The sequence below is a fragment of the Acomys minous genome (genome assembly GCF_964271855.1).
Source record: "Acomys minous genome assembly, chromosome: 1".
Lineage (NCBI taxonomy): Eukaryota > Metazoa > Chordata > Mammalia > Rodentia > Muridae > Acomys > Acomys minous.
In genome coordinates this window covers 14853915-14872668 of record NC_140483.1, presented here as the reverse complement: position 1 = coordinate 14872668, position 18754 = coordinate 14853915, and the positions used below count along the sequence as shown (strand labels likewise).

At 38.7% G+C, this 18754-nt stretch overlaps 1 protein-coding gene across 14 annotated transcripts in view; it reads left to right on the top strand.

Annotated features, from left to right (window-relative positions):
• CDC42BPA (CDC42 binding protein kinase alpha) overlaps nucleotides 1-18754 on the top strand; it is a 207647-nt gene that overhangs the window by 145368 nt on the left and 43525 nt on the right. For 4 of the 14 annotated variants that reach the window (XM_084791680.1, XM_084791667.1, XM_084791677.1 and 1 more), the window contains 8 exons: nucleotides 2565-2670; nucleotides 4567-4691; nucleotides 7326-7431; nucleotides 7779-7927; nucleotides 10248-10339; nucleotides 11742-11818; nucleotides 12872-12919; nucleotides 17398-17436. In XM_084791680.1, coding sequence (XP_084647806.1) covers nucleotides 2565-2670; nucleotides 4567-4691; nucleotides 7326-7431; nucleotides 7779-7927; nucleotides 10248-10339; nucleotides 11742-11818; nucleotides 12872-12919; nucleotides 17398-17436 — 742 coding nt within the window. The remainder of the gene's footprint in view (nucleotides 1-2564; nucleotides 2671-4566; nucleotides 4692-7325; nucleotides 7432-7778; nucleotides 7928-10247; nucleotides 10340-11741; nucleotides 11819-12871; nucleotides 12920-17397; nucleotides 17437-18754) is intronic. The other 10 variants (XM_084791675.1, XM_084791670.1, XM_084791672.1 and 7 more) reach the window with 4 other exon arrangements.

Genomic DNA, 18754 nt, shown 5'->3' with positions numbered 1-18754 from the left:
TCTAGAGGGAGGGTGGCCATCACTGCACAGGTAGACTGCGGGGTGTAGCACAGGGTGAATTTACAGCAAGGTTTCGTTTGTTTAGGTGGTGGAGGCAGACCTCAGCCTGCCACTTTAAAATGTACAACTTAGTTTGTTTAATGCTATTTAAGAAAACAAGAATCGTTTTATATGAAATTTCATTGCTTATTTTTTCTGAAAAGCTTCTTTGCAACTTTTCCTGATTTTGTTTTCAAAGTTACTCCTCTGTCAGGAAAGATTCCATAACATAACTAAATATATTTGGAGCTTTAAATAATAGTGACACATTTGCTTACAGACTGGATGTTTTTTCTTTGAATTATAATTTATGTTTAATAATCACGTATTATAGGAGAAGTTGAGGTCACCCATTATTCATGTCTTTTATTCACTTGAAAATAATTATATAAAATTAGCCAAGCTGATCTGTACTGAATTTCATTTTGTTGCTAACATTTTCTGTCAAACTGCCATAGACATAAGTGTATTTCTCAACGTGATAATACAGTCTTTAGAAACAGGTTCTCCCCTTTTTCTTAGGAGGCAGTTAGAATGGTTTACAGTCATAAATCAGTTTTACCTCATAAATGTACTTTTTAATATTATTTCTTGTATATGTTTGTGTCTAGATGTAGAAAGAGAGAAGTGCTGGGAATATTGAGACAAGTACTAGAAATATAATGATAAAAATATACATTTGTTGTATATGTTACACACACACACAGCCTAAAGATGAGAACTGGATATTCCATTGTGGCCCATATATCTCTGTGGGGCGTGGCCGAACAGCTGGGAAGTAGAGCACTGTAGCCTCCTTATCTCAGCTGTATACCAGATAAGTCTCACATCTGCAGCTCATTGATTCAGGCTAGCAGCGAAACTCACGTCTAATTATTGAATCGGTGCACTGAACCACAATCCCAGGTTGTACTCTTAGTAAATTTGGCTATATTTGCTCTGATTTAGCTTCTTTCTTTGGCCTCCCACTCTTGGAATTCATTCTTATGTGCTACTCCCTACTTTTCCCTTTTTAGGTTAACGAAAATGTCAGTTCTTTGTTGTGTAAGTCCCCTCCTTCACATCTTGGCTGTGTTCTTAGCTCTTCTTATCTTGGGCCTGAAGACAATAAGTGATAGTGTAGGGCTTAAAGATAATCAGCACCCCTCACCTTAAGTAGCTGTTCCTAGTGAGGCTCATGAAAGGCTCAGAGTTCATAGCTCGCAGCTTCCGCTGTTGCTGCCCACAGGTGCTTACCTGCCCGCGCCTCTGCCTTCTAAAGGATACGCTGACATGACTGTAGTGCCTCCGTCCACACATAAGTTCAGACAAACTCCAGATAAGGGTCACCCTACCCAGTGAGAGGCCTGCACTCCTTAAAGCCATGGTGAGGTCTAGAGAAGGCAAAGAAAATACTCTGGATGGAGGGAAAACGAAAAAGAAACTGCCAGGCACAGCATGTGTTTTCAACCAGCTTGGGAACTAGATAAGAAACAGTGTTGTGCTGGATTGCAGAAGTTAAGCATGTACTTGACTTTGGGAAATACGGTCTGGATTTTACAGATCAGAAGAATAACATCTGTACCTGCCTCTTAGTTGTTCAGGAGAATACTGTACACACAGAGTAATCGAGCAGCTGACGGACAGTGCTAACCATTGGGACATCTAGGCAAAGAGACACAAAGGTTCTTTGTACCTTATTTATAACATTTTCTGTTACGTTGAAATTACTTCAAACCAAATATTATTCAGTATCAAAATTTAGATATCTATTAATTTCTAAATATTAACAGTGTGTGGGATAACAGTCTTAGTGATGTTAATGAGCTAGGAAATAACTGGCTTAATCCCATGTCTTTGCATTTTATAAAAATAGATGCAGATATAAAAAGGACCTAACTTGGTCTCGTATTAGTTTTGTCTTTAAACTTAGTAAACATGAGTCAGATGGCAGTTACTATTACTTTCATTTTGGTTGCTTATTCATCAACCTTCCTGATTGTGCCTTCTCTACTTAGTCACTTCATCCTAAATAGTAATTGTGATATTACTACATTTTATTTTATTTTATTTTATTTTATTTTATTTTATTTTATTTATAGACTTACCTGAAATTAGTTCACTTACTAATTTTTTCTTCTCCTGCACTTGAATGGTAAATTCTGTAAACAGGATCTGTTTGTAAAACCCTCACAAAAATTTGTTAGCAAATATTATTTTATTTTTTAAGAGAGAGTCTCACTGTGTAGCTCTGGCTGGCCTGGAACTCATTATGCAGACCAGGCTAGCCTCAAACTCCAAGATCCCTTGGCCTCCTGAGTGCTGGGAGTAAAGGCATGCAATACCATACCCTGCATACTATAGAGTCTTGGAAAGGTTTTTTCATGAGACTTGTACTTGCATATCACCATACTGTTTTTTTGTGGCCGTGCTATAGTTCAATCTGATTACTGTGTGTTTGCTATATGACTGCTACACAAATAACTTTTTTCAGTTGTCTTTTGATCCAATTCCCTTTTCTGATTTTCTCTTTTAAATTGTGTTAGTCAAAGTGAAAGGGAAGAATTTGAAAATGAATTCAAACAACAATATGAACGGGAAAAAGTATTATTAACTGAAGAAAATAAAAAGTTAACGAGTGAACTTGATAAGGTGAGTGATTCTATCTCATTTGGTCAAGTCTATGTTAAGCACTGTGATTTATGTCATGATTGTCACTTATACTTGTTGTGTTGTTTATGGTCCTCCTTATAAGGTGTCCATGTTTGTATGACATCTTCTGTTACACCCTTTTCTTTTGACACAGTGTTTCATGTAGCCCAGGCTGGTCTTGAACTTATTTTATAGCTGAGTTTAACATTGAATTACTGATTCTCCTGCCTCTACCTCCCAAATGTTAGGATTACAGTCGTGTGTGTGTGTGTGTGTGTGTGTGTGTGTGTGTGTGTGTGTGTGTATGTGTGTAAACAGCCATATATTTTTAAATGCCAGAAACTATGAAGGTGCTAAGTTGTGGAACTGCCCAAACTAGGAACCAACATAGACTCCTAAAAGCAGCCAGAGAAGACAGGTGGTGCTTGGGGTGTGAAAAACTGAAAGCTGAACTCAGAACAGGGGAGAAGGAAAAAGCATTCCAGGAGAAAAAAGAATGACACTTTCCAAACACTGAAACAAAGTAACTGCCATTGTAAAATGGTCAGTGTTAAGTTTCACAAAGAAACCTGTAAATAACATACTTAAGGCATATCAAACAATTATGTCACATTCTCAGTGGATCATGATTTAACCTAGTTTGCTTTCTGGGTTTTTTTTTGGGGGGGGGGGTCCTTTTCTCTTTAGCATGTTGAAATAAATAGAGAATTCAACAATGGGGAATTTGTTTTAAAATGTTTGGCTGGTACATACGTGTGTTTGTGTGCACGCCCATCCATGCATAGGTAGTTGCACAGGAGGCTAGAGGTTAGGAGTGGGTATGTGTCTCGGTAGATCTTTCTCCCCTCCCTACCCCCTTTGTTAAGCTAAGGGCTCCTGCTGAAACTGGATGGAGCTCACTGCTTCCGCTGGACTGGATGGCCTGTGAGCCACAAGAATCTTTACCCCACCCCTAGACTGGGGTTGTGGGTGCCACGTTCATCCTGCCACACCTGGCCTTTTTACATGTGCACTGTGGCCCAGGTCTCAGGTGGTCGTGCTTACAAAGCAAAAATTTACTGACTGAGCCATCTTCCCTGCCCCAAATTTAAATTTAGGTACAAATGTTTATATTTAAAATGAAAGTCTCATTTTAAAATAATAAATTTTACAGATCAACTTATATGATTAAATGCATTCTTTTTCCTGGAGAACAAGTGACAGAAGATTGCTCTTGAGAGATTGGAGTTTTGAAGTTAGGTGTTGAGCTCATAAGAATTCACTTACAGAATCCTTTTTTTTTTTAACTGTTAAGTACATTATTTTATTTTATTTTCTGCATTCTGTTGGACTGATAGTCATTTGTACTCAGTTTCATTTTATTTTATATTTATATTTATATTTTAGGCATATAGATATTTTACCTGCCTGTATGTCTGTATATCATGTTTGTACAGTGCCTATAGAGGCCAGAAGAGGGCTTTGTATCTCCTGGGTCAGAGTGCTGGCTGTTCTTTCAGAAGATCTGGGCTTGATTTCTAGCACCCACATGGTGGCTCACAGCCATTTTTTTTTTTGTATATGCTTCTAATTCTTTATAAATTTTTAAAAAGCTAACAGGACATTTGCAGAAATAAAAAGGAGATGGGAATGAGGGAGTAAGAAGGAAGAGAGGATTTGGCCTGCAGAACTGGGTGATTTTTTTTAAAGTTGATGAACAATATTCACAATAGGAACCAATTTCATGTAGGGTTTGGGGAAAAGCAAAGAAAGTGGGAAAATTCAGTGAGTTCGTTATTCGTAAGCTCTTCAGTGTGGGGTGGGATAATAGAATAAACACTTTCAGGGGAAGAGTATGCACTAATAGGTGGAAAACCAGGTGTCTATGTGCCACTCATGTGTCAAACTGCCTTCCAGCTAACCACGTTGTATGAGAGCGTAAGCCTGCGCAACCAACACTTAGAAGAAGAGGTCAAGGACATAGCAGACAAGAAAGAGTCGGTTGCGCACTGGGAGGCCCAGATCACAGAGATCATCCAGTGGTGAGTGCTCCTCCACACTCTGCGGGGGCTGCGGGGGCTGTGGTGGGTTGGTGTTCCTAACACACTCATAGTCTTCATTTGCCGTGGAAATGAAGTCACTTTAAGCTTTCTAAGAATAGAAAAGGGGCCTTTAAAGAACTAGAGGAATGCTCCCTTGCTTTTGATATTCTCTAAGATCAAAACTGCTTTATTTATGATTATTTTAAGACACTAACCAAGGACAGTACAAGTAGTAAACATCAAACCCCTACTCTGATCTACCCAATAGACAGGACATTCTCCACAGTTACGTGGAGAGTGGGGACTGACTCTGACATGAACTCTGGTGCCCCATATTTGACCACCTCCCCTTGATGGGGAGGCCTGGTGACACTCAGAGAAAGAATAAGCAGGCTACCAAGATGAGACTTGATAGCCTATGACCATATAGTGGGGGAGGAGGTCCCCCTCGGTCTTAGGCCTAGGGGAGGGGAATAGGGTGAAAGCGGGAGGGAAGGAGGAATGGGAGGATACAAGCGATGGAGTAACAATTGAATTGTAATCTGAATAAATTAATAAAATTAAAATAAAAAAACAAAAAACAAAAAAACAGCCTGAGAAAAAATGTAGATGAGCAGTACTATGTTTGTAAATATAATGTGTCAGTTCACATATGGCATTTCAAAACCTTAAATGATTGGGGCTTGGCTTCACAAACTGTTTCCTATACTCTCAGAACTTATTTTGAGTGTTTGTTTAATGTGTGAGTGCTCCATCTCATGTATATCCGCACACAAGATTTTTCATGTTTTATACTACATGGAGAAAATGGATTCCAGTGAAGATTTATTTCCTAATAACTTTTATATTTATTTAAATCTTTACCTATCTCAACATTTATGTCAAAATTGATAGTTTTTTTATATAGCTACAAACCAGTTAATTATTTATTGAGGCTTTTACTTTCCTGTTATTATATCAGCCTAATAAATTTTCAACTTTCTAATAACCTTCCTTTTTTATTTTTGTTTTGTTTTGTTTTGTTTTTTCAAGACAGGGTTTCTCTGTTTAGCCTTGGCTGTCCTGGACTTGCTTTGTTAACCAGGCTGGTCTCAAGCAAGTGCTGGGATTAAAGGCGTGTGCCACCAGACCCGGCTCTCTAATACCCTTCTTAAATCAAAAGTCAATAAAGTATTATAAGTAACTTTAATAACACAAATATATATACTGAACCCGTAGAGTTCTTCTGAGAGCTAATCTTTGCTTAAAGATGTACCCAAGTTGTAGAAATTAATGTGTATTCCAGAAAACAGAACTGTTTGTTCATTAATGTTTAATTCATATCCACATCATTGGGCTTATTCTAACGGGAGTCATTTTAACATTTAGCCAAATTTATAATGGAGCTAAATAATAATAAAGGATAGAACTGAAAATGTACTTTGTAAGCTCTTTTTTCCAAAGCTTCCATTGACTATGACAGTGGAAGAGCCAAGTAAAGGAAGGAAGGAAGAATTCCTTCTTCATTCATTTATTCAGTTCATTTTTGTTCATTTTTAAAGATAGTTTTCACCATGCACTATGGCTGACTTCAAATTCTTGATCTTGCAAAAGAAAAAAGAAAAAAAAAAAGACTGGTGACATCTAAACACTGCAGTGAAATAATTGCCATTGTAAAATGCTGAGTAGTAAGAATTGTGAAGGAATATAAATAAAATATACTTAGGTCATAATGAAGTATTATGATACATTTATTTTTTGGCCTATAATTCAGTTTGAAATAGCTAGAATTTTCTGGGGGTTTGTTTGTTTGTTTTTGTTTTTCAAGACAAGGTTTCTCTGTGTAGCCTTGGCTGTCCTAGACTCACTTTGTAGACCAGGCTGGCCTCAAACTCACAGAGATCCACCTGCCTAAGCCTCCTGTGGTTGCAGGCATATGCCACCATGCTGGAGGAAATAACCAGAAATTTCAACAGTAGCAAATTTGTCTTTAAAAAGTATGTATGGGGTGGGGGTGGGTAGAAGTCAACTTTGAGTTTCTTCCACAGTCATTGTACCTTTTTATTTTTTAAAAAAATATGATTTAACAAATGTTCTGTCTAAAATCATGGTTTTTATCAGCTCTTTGACCTTAAGTTAGTAACTAGAAACTGGTCTTGGATTTCTTTAAACTTTAACCTTTATTTCATTATTTAATATTTTTAGAAAACAGGGGTGTTTTGTTATAACATAACACTGATTTCTGCAGAATATCATGTTTTAATTTTTCTAAATTCTACAGTATACATAAGCTTTAAAGAAAGTATGTGTTTTTGTGAGATAAAATGTGAGTCTCTAAATAATGAAAAATCTTAGTAGCCTTAATGTCCACGGTGAGATCTAAAGGGTCATTGTTTGTGGTTCATGGGTGATTTACTAATTTATCAGATGTACGTAACTTGGGCTTTCCTAAGCCCTGCCAGTTTCCATTTGTACATAACTGCACAGTTAGTAAATCTGTCCCCAGGCAGCGATAGTAGTGTGACGAGTCTTCTAAAGGAGTTCTTTTAAGTTTCTGGCACTTGGTTCTTCGTGAAGCTTAATTACATACATGACTGGAATGTTTCTGGTCTTTACTGTGCACTTCATGCCTGACGCTGTACGCATGTGTTCCAGGGTGAGCGATGAAAAGGATGCGCGAGGCTATCTTCAGGCCCTAGCTTCTAAAATGACTGAAGAACTGGAAGCGTTAAGAAATTCCAGTTTGGGGACACGAGCAACGGTAAGTTTTGCCATCTCACTTGAGACTCATCTCTTTTAGCAAGCAGAAAGCACATAACAAGTCTGACTGCTGTAAAAGTTTTCAATTTAAGAAAATATGTTACTGGTAGCTGTTATTGTATAGCTAGGTATTATTGAAGGAACTGGAAAGGAAAACCATTATTTATATTCATTTATGTACATTTTTATTGTTATTTATTTAATTTAATACAAAATGCATGTTCACAAATTATGTATCAGCTCCACTCAGTCATATTGATTATAAAATAGCTGCTAGATTCACTTCTATTATGAAATATAGTGTTAAGAAAAATATAGGAACTAAGACATAACCATATTATTCTATAGGATATGCCCTGGAAAATACGTCGTTTTGCAAAACTGGATATGTCGGCTAGACTAGAGTTGCAGTCTGCTCTGGATGCAGAAATAAGAGCTAAGCAAGCCATCCAGGAGGAGCTGAATAAAGTCAAAGCGTCTAACATCATAACAGAATGGTAAGGATCAATGATGTAGTCATCACATGCTCAAAACTGTTTGGACAGAGTGACGTGTTTAGTTGACTACCTGCTGGTTTTGGTTTTGCTTTTTAAACAAAAAAAAGTGATGGCCAGAAGATTGGGAGTACAGTTCAGTAGTGTCGTGCTTGCCTGCCATCTCAAGGCCCTGGGTCTGAGCCCCAGCTCTGCCCAGCACCCCCCACCCCCGACAAAAGTGATGAACAAATTTGGGGCAATAGCTCAGTCATTAAAATGCTTGCCTTATAGGCATGAAGACCTAAGTTTGAATTTTACATTAAAAGGAAAGAATGCTGGGAGCCCTGGCATCTGCCTGTAATCTCAGGGCTGAAAAGGCAGAGACAGGAGGATTCTGGAAGCTTACCAGCTAGGTGTCTACCCAGACAGACCAGTGAGCTCTAAATCCAGTGTGAAAGTATGTCTCCAGAACTCAGGTGAAGAGCTCCTGAGGAGGCCCTGAGGCTGACCTCTGCCCTTCACCTCTAGCGCACACCTAGACACACACAAAGTGGTGACCAGAAAACATCATCAGGATTTATTTGAAAAAGAAAACATAATTCTGGTCAAAATCTTATATAGCCTTGTTTTCTTCAGGCTTATCCAATAGATAGGTTATTAGTTTTAAATCCTCTGTTTTTTAAATTTTTCTCCTCGTTTTTAAAGTTTAAATAACTCAAATTTTATTCTGTTAAATCTAAAGTCCTCTCACATTCTATATAGAATTCAACCTTACATCAGAATGAAATGCAAACATCTGAGAAATGTAGCTTCTACCACAGGCCTTTTATAAAAGGTCATTTTATTGATGTTAAATTTTGTGGGTGTTTTTTGTTGGTTTGTTTATTTGGGGAGTTAAGATGTTGAGTTTTGTAACGGCAAAATAATTATGATTATTTTCCAGGTTCCTTTATTCATTTAAAAATAAGCAAATGGGGGGCTGGAGAGATGGCTCAAAGGTTAAAAACACCATCTGCTCTTCCAAAGGTCCTGAGTTCAATTCCCAGCCACCACATGGTGGCTCACAACCATCTATAACTAGATCTGGTGCCTTATTCTGGCGTGCAAGTGTATACATAATAAATAAATCATTAAAAAAAATAAGCAAATGCCTAGTATCCAGGTATGTTAGCTAGTAAATATATCCCCTCAATTCTTGTCACAACAGGAAAGCAAAATCTATTTCAGATACATAAATGATGAAATGAAACTTTTTAATTGCATTAGATATAAAGATGGTTCAAAAATAAGTCACGCAACTAGAAAGATGGCCCAGCAATAGCAAGTTCTTAATGGATTTGCATGGACCAACACCAGATTTTTAGCACCTCACAACTGCCTGTACCCCTCGTTCCACAGTATCTGAAACATTCAGGCCTCCTTACGGATTTGCATGTATGTGGTACACATAATTTCATGCAGGCACACATATATCATGTGAATAAAAATAAATAAATCAGTTAGTGGGTAACAGTAGAACAATTGTAACATTAAAAATGAAACTATAAATTTAAAAATCCATCTGGCTCAAAAGTATCAAAACTTCCAAAAGCATGAGAAGCAGCACAGGGCTACAGATTGAATTTTGGGTGGTGGTACACCTTAAGACTTAAGGTTGTAGTCATTATTTTCTTATTGAAGGACAGGCACACACTCCTGTTTAATTACGAACATTTTGTTGTAAATGACACAGGCACAAATTAAGTATGATTTGCTTAATATGCTTGTGGAGCATTAGAAGAACATTTTCTGGAGAACATGAAGTAACCCTTGCATGAGGAACTACTGAATGTCGCTTTCGGTATTGTGACTGGGGTTCGCACATATTGAAAGATAAACTCATGTGTGTGCTCTGGCTACCTGGTATTATATGAACACCATCTAACAGAATTCTAAGGTTGATCTAATAATTCAGCTCAGGGTCAGCAAACTTTTTCCTATAAAGGCCCATGCAGCCTCCTCCTCTGCTCAGCCCTGTGGTCACAGCAGCAGTAGCAGCAATAGCAGCAGCAGCAATCCTGTTCTCACATTTTTCAGTGCTGGGAGTTGAGCTAGTGCTTCCTTCACACGTGCCAGGCAAGGCTTCTGCTACCGAGCTGCGTCCCAGCCCTGGGAGCCATCCTCTTTACAGAAGTGAATGAGCCCAGCCTGCTTTATTACTTTGCATTACAGCAGGTGGGGGGCTGTATTTGTCTTGTATGCAGTAGTCTACAGCCTTCTAATTTAGCCTCACAGGCATTTAAACCAAACAAGCCCAGCTACACACAATTAACAACTGTTTTTCTTCCCCTGCTTATTTAAGTAAACTGAAAGATTCAGAGAAGAAGAACTTGGAACTGCTGTCCGAAATTGAGCAGCTGATAAAGGACACTGAAGAGCTTAGATCTGAAAAGGGTATGAGAACTGTGTGCTTGTGTCCGAGTCCGCGACTGCATGAGAGCCGCCTTCTTACTGCGTAGACAGAGAGTCTTCACATTAGCAGCCACACATACATTCACCCTTGAGAGTGCGTGCAAACAATAGGCAGGCACACACACACGTACATGCATGAAGACTGCTTGAGTTATTATATATTAGCTAATATACATCATATTAAGAATTTGTAATCACAGATATATGAACAAAGTCTTATCAGAATTCTAAAATTAACCTTTGGTTTCATAATATTATTAAATTTAATAATTCAGCTCAGGGTCATAAATTTGACTTATTTCAGTGTTAGAAAAGATTTCCTGAGTAACTTTTGAGCCTGGGATAGCAATGTTCGGTGATGTATTGATAATGTTCTCACGTGTCACAATGTAGTTACTTGAGCAGTGGTGCTGCCTGTTAACATAAGAACTTAGTGAAGAAACTTGAGAGAGAGGAGGTGGTTTTTGAGAGTCTGGCTGAGTAGCCCATGATGTTCTTGAGTTCAGAATCCTCTCACCCTCTCCCATAACTGCAAAGATTATATATTTTTTAGCACTTTCTGTGTGCCTACAGTGTATGAAGTCTTGTGAGTACAGGAAGGACAGTCAGGGAAAATATATAAAATAACTAAGATGGCTAACTCAATATCAATAGTTTCAGTAATGAAGAGTTATTTGGATATTTATTGTCTTTTTCTAGTTTGGTGCTTACATTGCTTGTCCTATGATATCTCCCAGGATTTATTACTATTTTCTTGAGAACTTTTATTCTTCTTTTTACATGGAACTAGCTCTAAGCGTGTCATATCCCTATGATATGAACTTCTAACACAGTTTTTCCATCATGTAGACCTGGAGGGTGATGATTTAGAAAAAATAAATTCAGAATATGACTTATTTTAGTAAAAAGATACTGTATATACAGTTATCCAAAACCCATGTTTCTAACAAAGGTCTCCCTCACACTGGGTTAATTAATGGGCTTTGCGTGGGCCCAGGGTTGCTCCATCATTTCCCATCTCCATAATGCAGACAAGGATGAAGCTGCGTGGGTCTCTGTGTCTGCTTACACTGTGCAGAACAGAGTAACTGCATAATGGGTTTCCACCCCCAGAAGGGTCACAACCCACAGGGTTGGAACCGCTGTACTAGATGGAGAAACGAATGTGTTAACTAGTAGCACAGAGGACTGTCATGGGGGATAGTCTGGTTTAACTGTTGAGTCTAGGAAACTCTAATGTATTTTATTTTTTTAGCTATGTAGAGTAAATACAATCAGCCTTGAAATAGTTTTTAGCTCTTTAATAGATTGAGACAGGAGAGGTTACCCATGAAAATTAGTTTTAATTGTTCTACTTTAAAAAAGAGTTGCTGCTGTCTTCTAGGTATAGAGCACCAAGACTCACAGCACTCTTTCTTGGCATTTTTGAATACGCCTACCGATGCTCTGGATCAATTTGAAGTAAGTAACTGCTCTGAATTCCTTCTGGGGTCTATTTAAAATTCACTCTGGCATCTAAAATTTACATACAGTGAAACTTGTATTGCAGCCATGTAAGAGAACCTAGTATCATATAAATAAGTGAATAAAACCATGTAAGGGAAGAATATGTTTATATTCTGGAAAGTATGCCCACACTTGTATGTCATAAAAACGTCTAAGAAAGTCTGAAACCAAAAGTTATTATTAGACCTAAAAGCAATTTCAACCCCCTAAGAAGCAGTGAGTGCAGAGCAAATGCCAACATTTGAAAGAAAATTCCTTTTCTCCAAAGCTTAGAGGCATGATAAAAATGAAAATAAGTGAAAGTGTGAGCACTCTCAGTAGCTTGCTGCTGGCCCTTGTTCCAAGTCAGTTCCTTTTAAAGAAGTATGCAGTAAGAAATGCTTTTCAATGAAAGTGTTAACCTGCACTCTGTTACCTGTACTCTGAAATAGTGAGTTTGTAGCTCTTTGTCTTTCCTTACCTTATTATTTACATATTTTGCCGGGAAAAAAAATCAGTATAATACCAAAGTATGTTTTATGTCAGAAAATGTAAGCTATTGTTTATCTCCTTGTTGGGCAGTTAGAGACCCTGGGGTGTTTGTGTGTGAGGCTCCGCTCTAAACACTGGAGCTATGCTGCAGCCTCAGTACTCAGGGTCCCCCAGGACTTCTTGTATTCCAGCACGCAGAACCAGAAGCACAGATTCTGAGGACTTGTTTCACCTGCTATTTGCAAAAACGTACCATTAATTTAATTATCAGTGACTTGCTGTAAGGTTTCATTTTATTACTTTGGGTCAGTAGTGGAATTTCATTTCTCTGGGGAAGGTAGGAAGAATCATGCTTTGAAAAGTAATCCCTAAGCTCCTTGACAACAGTGACAGTGACTACTTTTCTCACTTATTTATTTGAACAAATGCCATTTGCTTTTCAATTGTTTTTACAAGTTTTTAATTTATTATTTGTTTGTATTAAATTGCTTCATCCTTATTTTCTATTTTTTTTTTATTGCTGAATTCGTTAAATAGGATTCCTTTTCTTCTTCCTCATCCTCACTGATTGATTTTTTGGATGACGTAAGTCTTTGATTTTCAAACCAATGCATCCTTCAATAAAAGAGATCAGTGAATTGATTTGAAGAATTTGCCTAGTAATGCAACCGGTTTTAGAAATATCACTTGGAAATTTATGTGCGCCAAATGCGTCCATACCTTAAATATAATAGTCTATCATTATTAAGTGTAATAAAGTTTAAAAAGCACTAAACGCTTTGGCCTTGGGTGAATCTCTGTGTTTCCATTCTTTTCAAGAAAGACTAGAATGCTTACTTAAGTATTGTCACTATATATGATACAGTCTTCATCTTTGTTTTTCATGGCTTCTATTTTGCTTTGTCCTTTTCTTTTTAGCACCTTGCTCTTTCTATGTTGGTTTACAATAAGCCTCTGGAGTAATCAAAAAGTGACATTTTAAAAGCTAAATTCTCATGGTTTTATCATACACAGTAAGAGTATATATCTATTTTAATATGAACAGATTCTTCTTTTAATGTGGAAAGTGAGTTTAAGTAAACATGTGCACTGTATGCCCCATAAATAGGCTGCATTATTATATTCTATCTGAATTAATTCTGTAGATTTAATAACTTAAAAGTTTCTAGTAAGTGTGTGTGATGCATTTGTTTTCTATCTACCCTGCCGGTTCTGTGCATATTCTGTTCCACTTTGGATGGATCACTGATCTTTGACATAGAATGTTGATATCCTGTTGAGCATGCAGACTTTGAAAAAAATTAGAAAAAGAAAGAGTTTAAATGTAAACAATGTACACTGAAGTTTGGTTTGGTTTGGTTTTTTGAGACAGGGTTTCTCTGTGTAGCCCTAGCTGTCCTGGAACTCCCTTTGTAGACCAGGCTGGCCTTGAACTCACAGAGATTCTCTTGCCTCTGACTCCTGAGTGCTTGGATTAAAGGCGTACGCTAATACACCTGGCTTCACTAGACTGTTTTTAAATGAGGAAAAATTCATAAAATATTTTATTCCTAATATTTTGTTAAAATACAATATTAAACACAAGATTTCAGCACAATTTCTTACTTAAATTTTTTCTTTATATAATTTTTTTCAAATTCCTGAACAACAAAGAGGCTTCTGGATATGTTTGAAAATATACTAAAACCTGTTTTCCTCCAAAATGGAAATATTTTTGTTGTTCATAAAGCAATAGGTTATGCCTGACGATTCTATAGTATAATTGAAAGGTAACTATCCTTTAAAAAGACACACACACACACATTGCATGTTGCAATCTGCTACTTGATATGTTAAAAAATATATTGTATTTTCATTATTCACATTAGAAAGAATGAAGAGAAAGTTTGAGTAAATTACAGAGTTCCTTTTACTGATAAACTATTCTCACTTTTTCTAAACAAACTTGTGCTGTGCCCGCATCCTCTTCTTTCCCATAGACGCTCAGATCCTAAATCCTGAGAAAACTGTCTTTCAGCTAATGCACACTTCTCCATAGAGATCTGTGAAGTGTTCCCCTCTGCCGGCCTCCTACTTGCACATCCTCTCCAGATGTGAGGAGAGTCCAATTCCCAGCCTTACTTTCCCTTTCTGAGCCCCCCCCCCCCCCCCAGCAACTGTTCTGCAGCAAACACTCCTCTCAGACTCCAGGCTGACTTTTACAGTAGGACACGGAACTCCTAGCACACAGTGAGAAGCAGCTGAGTGCACAAACTGCTGAATCCTTCTCATGTTCTGCCTTTTCCAAGGCTCCTAGGAAGCTGCCTGTGCCACTTCCTAGCCCTGAGCTTGAAAGAGAGAGCCTGGCCTTTGAGTGCCAAGGTTTGCTCGGCTGACAAATAGCTGTAGTTAGGGAACTACTCTCATAAAGTGGTTTGACTATGTAACAAAATTGCACAATGCCACCAACAAGTTCAGGATGTCTTCTTCCGAGGTCGGCTCTCCTGTCTCCTCTGCTCTTTCACGCCATCTCTTGTCAACCAGCGTTATTTTCACTTACATGCTTTCTCTCAGGTCTTTACTCCTTAGGCTTTCACTAGCTATAATATGAACCACAGTGTCTTCTTTGGAATTGGAATCCCATTACTATTGGGAAATGACATGTTTTTATTAGAAGGAAGGCTAGCAGTAAGCTCCCATTTAAAAAAAAGGGTTCTGTTCTTAATTTATGCTTTATGATATAATCTTCTTGTTTCTTTTGTTCATTGTTCATAACATGTTTCCTAGTGTTCGCTATTTTCTGGTTTTATCATTAAAGTCATAGTAAAATTAGGTTTCAGTAGTAGCTTTGAGTCTTTATATGTTCGTATTCCACATCCAAGACACTATAAAACCCACACTCAGTAGCTCTCTTCGTTAGGTATTTAGATGTTTAAGGAATAATTGAGTCTTGATGTTCTCTATCCTGCATCTGGTTATTTGTGCATCACGCTTATAGTCTGACTGTCCCTGCATCAGGTAGGTGCTGGTGCGTAACTAGCTCAAACGCCACCCTCTTCTGTCTCCTATCATTGCTATGAAGAAGAATGCTGAGGAGCTGACATGCAGCTGGACCCTCTGCCTTTAGGACAGAGGAAGGCTCATGTTAAGCAGAATCACAGGTTGAATTTGGTGTTGTCTACATATCATCTATCGTCTCAGTAACACACGCACATGCACACACGCACACGCACACGCACACACACACACACACACACACACACAGTCCAGGGTTACCTTCAGGATTCTCAGTTTTACAGCTAGTAGCCCTCTCTTCCAATTTTACCCTCTGCTCCTCTCCTACTTTTATTCTTTTATTTGGGCCCATCTCACTGGGCATGGTGATGTGCACCTTTAATCCCAGCACTCAGGGGGCAGAGGCAAGTGGATCTCTGAGTTTGAGGCCAGCCTGGTCTACAGAACAAGTTCCAGGACAGCCAAGGCTACATAAAGAAACCCTGTCTCAAAACACACAAAAACCCTATCATTTCATTATTTAGAATGAACACAGAATCATCCTTCTAGTCACAATTTTTCCTGAGGTTGGTTGGTTTGTTTGTTTTGACTATTCATTCATAATTTATATGAATTCTGGAATTTTTATCTGGATGAGAAGATGGCAGGAGCAGGATGCCTTCCTTCAAGTTGAGCTCTGTAGTCACTGCTGTGTATAAGGACAGCTTTGGCGTAACGGAAGGAGGTTATGTAATTCCAGGCACTTTGCTCCCAGGAAAGAGAAGGATCAGGCACAGCAGGGTGTGTGCTCAGCACTCGCAGCTGTGATGCATGAGATGAGCAGATGGGCGGCCTGAGCAGGGTGTGGACATCATAGAATCCGAGGGAATAGTGCCAACAGCAGTCCTCCAGGGGGAAAAGTCTTTGTTTATCACATCTTCCTGCTATTAGAGTGACTTCAGCAAGTGTGACTTTTAGGGTTTTCATCTTTAGGGAAAAGAGAAGTGTAGATAAAGGATTTGCCTGGCATTCCTTAGGACACATAAGGGGAGGTCAGGGTCATCTTTAAAGAAATAGAGGGCACCGTGACAGGAGATTTCTTAAGGAAGGCACTCCATGTTCAAATAGCAGTAGCACAAATCACAGAACCCTTTCTTCTGTGAAAACCAGCGTCTTCTCTGCCTTTGTCTTTTCACTCAGCTCCATAAATACCATGTGACCAACCGTGTTAGTTCACATTAGGCCTGGTCTGGTGATCTGTGTAGCCAACAGAATGAGGACAAATGGAAATTAAAGTTCTAGTATCTAGAGTTTAGACGTGGAAGAAGATATTATAGCCATCATCCAGCTTTCTGCTCACCTAATACTGCTTTTCTTTTTCATATTCTAGCAAGCAGGAGAAATGGATTGTCTCAGCCAGCAGAGCTGAGTGTAGATAAAGGATTTGCCAGCGTAAACTTCAGCCTTGTGTAAAATCTTACTCTAGAATATTGAGTCTTAGTCATGGCTCCTTCTGTCACAGTGCCGTGATCTCACCGTCATCCTCACCCACTGCCTCGTTTCTGTTCTTTTATAGCCAATCTCAAGGGAAGTGTAGTCATGGTGGGCAGCATGGGGCCGTGTTTCTAGTTCACTCTGTTGTCAGTGCTGATGGTTTTAAAAGCCATCTTTGAAAAGAGTAGGAGTTGGTAGGTAGCTATATAAAGCAGAGCTGCTTAATCATATATTTCATGGGCAATGTGTGTGTGTGTTGCTAGGGTTCAACCCTATACTTATAAAATACTTATATTTTATTAAACAATTACAAACAGTAACTCAAAATTAAGTAGACCTGTTTTTGTTGTTGTTGTTGAAATTGTCCATGCTGCCATGTGGATCACTGTGCGTGTGCCAACGAAAGCCTCAGCCTTAGACCACATCTGAGCAGCTGTTTCCTTACTGTTTTTATCCTACAGTTTTTCCTGGGTATATATGTCCTTGAACATATCAAGCCAGTGGCTTTGTGCATATGTCTGTATGCTGTGTTGGCACAGAGGGCGTGGAGCCTTCCTTGTGAATATGTGTAACGTGGTGTTCTCTCTCTGTTGAAGCGCTCCCCGTCCTGTACTCCAGCTAGCAGAGGCAGACGTGTAAGAGACTCTCGCACTGTGTGCTGTCCCAGTGCCTACTGCATAGCTCTTGCCCTTTGCGCTTGGCTGCAGAGCCCTTGAGCATGTGCCGTGTGCCATTTCACTGCTGCATGCATGGGCTGCTCTTGCTACCACTCATCTCCTCCCTCTGTTTCCCTCCCTCTATATTGGCTTTGGCTGCAGAGCTTTAGGAATGTTCTTCGTGGATATTTATATAGCTAAGTCATCTAAATAGTAAGATACATTTTAAAAATATGCTTTCTAAGTATTCAGATACAAGGTAAATGAGTTCCTCAGAAAGGATCTGATACAAATGTGTAGAGTGCTGAGGTAATTTATAGACCATAGATTTTACATAGATCAGTTCCAGAAAAATTGTGACGTAGATGTGTTAATTTAATGCATGTCAAAAGAATTTCACTAAATATCTTACACAATATACATTAAGGAAAATAATTTTAATAATTAATTCTTTGTAATCTAAGATAATTTCAAGATTTAAAAAGATTCTTTCTATGCATTATTAACAGTGGAAACACCTTCCGTTGCTAATGCTGGTTCCATGCTGTGTGACCAGCCACTCCCCTGTCCTTGTGGCTCTAGGATGCCCCAGTGGGGAATTAGTACGTGGGAAGGTCTTGGGCTTTTATAAACCACCCTGTCATACACACCACAGAGAAACAGTAGTTCTCCACGACTGTTGGACTGTTGGACTGTTGGACTGGCTTTACATGCACTGTGTTAAATAGCACTAAAGACACTCACTGGGAGACACAAGCTATCAACTTTCACCTGTCAACTTCCTGATAAGCAGGCGCCTTTGTTCCAAAGTTCCTAGATAGAGAGGGGTTGAGATGAAGTACTTCCTGGTGAACATGGGAGGTGAACATAGTAGGATGGCCAGTGGTCTCGTGTTCTTTCTGAGCTCATGGCCGGCTGTTGTCACATACATGTGAGTAACCCTAGCATTGCAGATAACTTTAGACTACTGTTCAGCAGTGACTGGGTGCTTGGGCGGTCACTGTTGCCTCACTAGACCTGTGAGCTCTGTGGGCACTGTTGCTTAGGGTCCATAAACGATTCCTGCTTCTTCAGATATCTTGACTGTTCTGAAGTGTAGAGAGTTAGGCCACTAGATACTTGGACTCAGGAAATAAGAAAAAAACTGAGGGAGATGATTGCTCTGTGCTTCTTGCTCTTAATCCTGTGTCTTTATACTACAGCATCTCAATAAGCCACCATTTACCAGAACCTATGAGCTTAAAATCACCTACAGTTTGGTTTGTTTTATGATTTTTACTATTTGTACGCCTTGCTT